The sequence below is a fragment of the Oncorhynchus clarkii genome, chromosome 13 (assembly GCF_045791955.1).
Source record: "Oncorhynchus clarkii lewisi isolate Uvic-CL-2024 chromosome 13, UVic_Ocla_1.0, whole genome shotgun sequence".
Taxonomy (NCBI): Eukaryota; Metazoa; Chordata; class Actinopteri; order Salmoniformes; family Salmonidae; genus Oncorhynchus; species Oncorhynchus clarkii.
The window spans coordinates 8,430,422-8,432,921 of NC_092159.1; the positions used below are offsets into that span (position 1 = coordinate 8,430,422).

The window sequence follows — 2,500 nt, forward strand, 5'->3', positions numbered from 1 at the left end:
ACGATGCTAAAATGTGTCCTAAATGGCACCCTAGGTCCTGTTTCCTACATAGTGCACTGCACTTCTTCCCTATCCGGCCCTGATCAGAGGCACCAGTATACTGTAGTGAACAGAGACCAGGAAGTCCTATTCCCACTGAATGTGCTGTATATTGACGTTTTCACACTTTTCCTCTTTGAAAATATATAATCCATTGTCCTTTCCTGTCCCGACCATGTGACCATGTGACCATGTGACCATGTGTGTGTGACACCCCTTACAACCCTTACCCTGTCCCAGCTGGGCCTTGTTGAGGGCCTCCTTGGCCGATCCGAACCCCAGCTCCCTGCAGACCACGCTGGCTGCCTTCAGGTCCCACAGGTGGTCCGACACGGTCCCCCACTTCCCCTCTCTCAGCACCTCCACCCTGCCCTCCCCCAGCCTGGGGCCTGCTTTCAGACGCACCCCCAGCTAGAGGAGGAGAGAGGGGAGGGGGAAGGGGAGAGGAGTGAGAGAGGGGTAGGAGGCGGGAGAGAAGGGTGAGGTAAAAGTGTGAGTCATAAGAATTGCCCAAGGGATGATTTGTCAATAATAGCTGTGCAGGTGAAGATAAGAGAGGTTTTCATTCAGAGGAAAGCCTGAACGCTGAGTCCTTTATTATTTCTAATAAACGTGAGAGACCCTCTCCTCCCTGTCCCCCCTCTCCTCCCTGTCCTCCTTCTCCTCCCTGTCCTCCATCTCCTCCCTGTCCCCCCTCTCCTCCCTGTCCCCCCTCTCCTCCCTGTCCTCCTTCTCCTCCCTGTCCTCCCTCTCCTCCCTGTCCCCCCTCTCCTCCCTGTCCCCCCTCTCCTCCCTGTCCCCCCTCTCCTCCCTGTCCTCCCTCTCCTCCATGTCCCCCCTCTCCTCCCTGTCCCCCCTCTCCTCCCTGTCCCCCCTCTCCTCCCTGTCACCCCTTTCCTCCCTGTCCCCCCTCTCCTCCCTCCCCCCTCTCTTCCCTGCCCCCCCTCTCCTCCCTGTCCCCCCTCTCCTCCCTGTCCCCCCTCTTCTCCCTGTCCCCCCTCTCCTCCCTGTCCCCCCTCTCCTCCCAGTCCTCTCCTCCCTCTCCTCCCTGTCCCCCCTCTCCTCCCTGTCCCCCCTCTCCTTCTCCTCTTTCTCTCCCTTTCTCTCTTCTCTCTCGCCCACACTCCCTCCGTCTCTCCCTCCTTACCTGGACGTCGGGGGGAGCGGGCGGTCTCCCCGAGGAGAGGCGTGTGAACTGGTGTCCAGGTACACAGCGCACCACGGCGTACATGCCTCCCTGACAGGTGACCTGGTTCCTGGGGAGGGAGAGCTGGGAGTGGCACTGGGAGAGGACAGGCTCCGTACCCAAACACTTGACCTGCTCTACCCAGTAACCCTTCTTACTGGACAGACCTGCTAGTCTGTAGGGGAGTGGGGGAGGAGGGAGAGAGAAGGGGAGGGGGAGAGGGGGAGGGGAGGGGAAGGGAGAGTAGGACAGGGGAAGAAGGGAGAGAGAAGGGGAGGGGGAGAGGGGGAGGGGAGGGGAAGGGAGAGTAGGACAGGGGAAGAAGGGAGAGAGAAGGGGAGGGGAGAGGAGGAGAGGGGGAGGAGGGAGAGAGAAGGGGAGGGGGAGAGGGGGAGGGGAAGGGAAGGGAGAGGAGTGGAGAGGAGGAGAGGGGAGAGAGGGGGAGAGGGGGAGAGGAGGGGAGAGGAGGAGAGGGGAAGAAGGGAGAGAGGAGGACAGGGGAGAGAGGGCGGAGGGGAGGGGAGGGAGAGGAGGGGGGTGGAGGAGAGGGGAAGAAGGGAGAGAAATATGAATCATCACCACCACCATGACAAATGAAAGACGGGCAGAGAACAAACAATAAAAATAAAAAACAAACAAGCAGACATGTACCTGGTAGAGGGATCTGCCAACTTGGCGTCCCATAGTTTCCTGAAAGAAACAGAAGAGTATTACTACCAGTCCTCCTCTACAGACAGAATACTGGTTAATACCTCTACCAGTCCTCCTCTATAGACAGAATACTGGTTAATACCTCTACCAGTCCTCCTCTATAGACAGAATACTGGTTAATATCTCTACCAGTCCTCCTCTACAGACAGAATACTGGTTAATATCTCTACCAGTCCTCCTCTACAGACAGAATACTGGTTAATACCTCTACCAGTCCTCTATAGACAGAATACTGGTTAATATCTCTACCAGTCCTCCTCTACAGACAGAATACTGGTTAATACCTCTACCAGTCCTCCTCTATAGACAGAATACTGGTTAATATCTCTACCAGTCCTCCTCTACAGACAGAATACTGGTTAATACCTCTACCAGTCCTCCTCTACAGACAGAATACTGGTTAATACCTCTACCAGTCCTCCTCTACAGACAGAATACTGGTTAATACCTCTACCAGTCCTCTATAGACAGAATACTGGTTAATACCTCTACCAGTCCTCCTCTACAGACAGAATACTGGTTAATACCTCTACCAGTCCTCCTCTACAGACAGAATACTGGTTA

The 2,500-nt window shown here is 55.6% G+C and overlaps 1 protein-coding gene across 1 annotated transcript in view; it reads right to left on the reverse strand.

Annotated features, from left to right (window-relative positions):
- LOC139423663 (lysyl oxidase homolog 4-like) overlaps nucleotides 1-2,500 on the reverse strand; it is a 38,668-nt gene that overhangs the window by 19,484 nt on the left and 16,684 nt on the right. The window contains exons 5-7 of the mRNA XM_071175271.1: nucleotides 1,877-1,915; nucleotides 1,187-1,400; nucleotides 270-450 (exon numbers count right to left, since the gene is read on the reverse strand). Coding sequence (XP_071031372.1) covers nucleotides 270-450; nucleotides 1,187-1,400; nucleotides 1,877-1,915 — 434 coding nt within the window. The remainder of the gene's footprint in view (nucleotides 1-269; nucleotides 451-1,186; nucleotides 1,401-1,876; nucleotides 1,916-2,500) is intronic.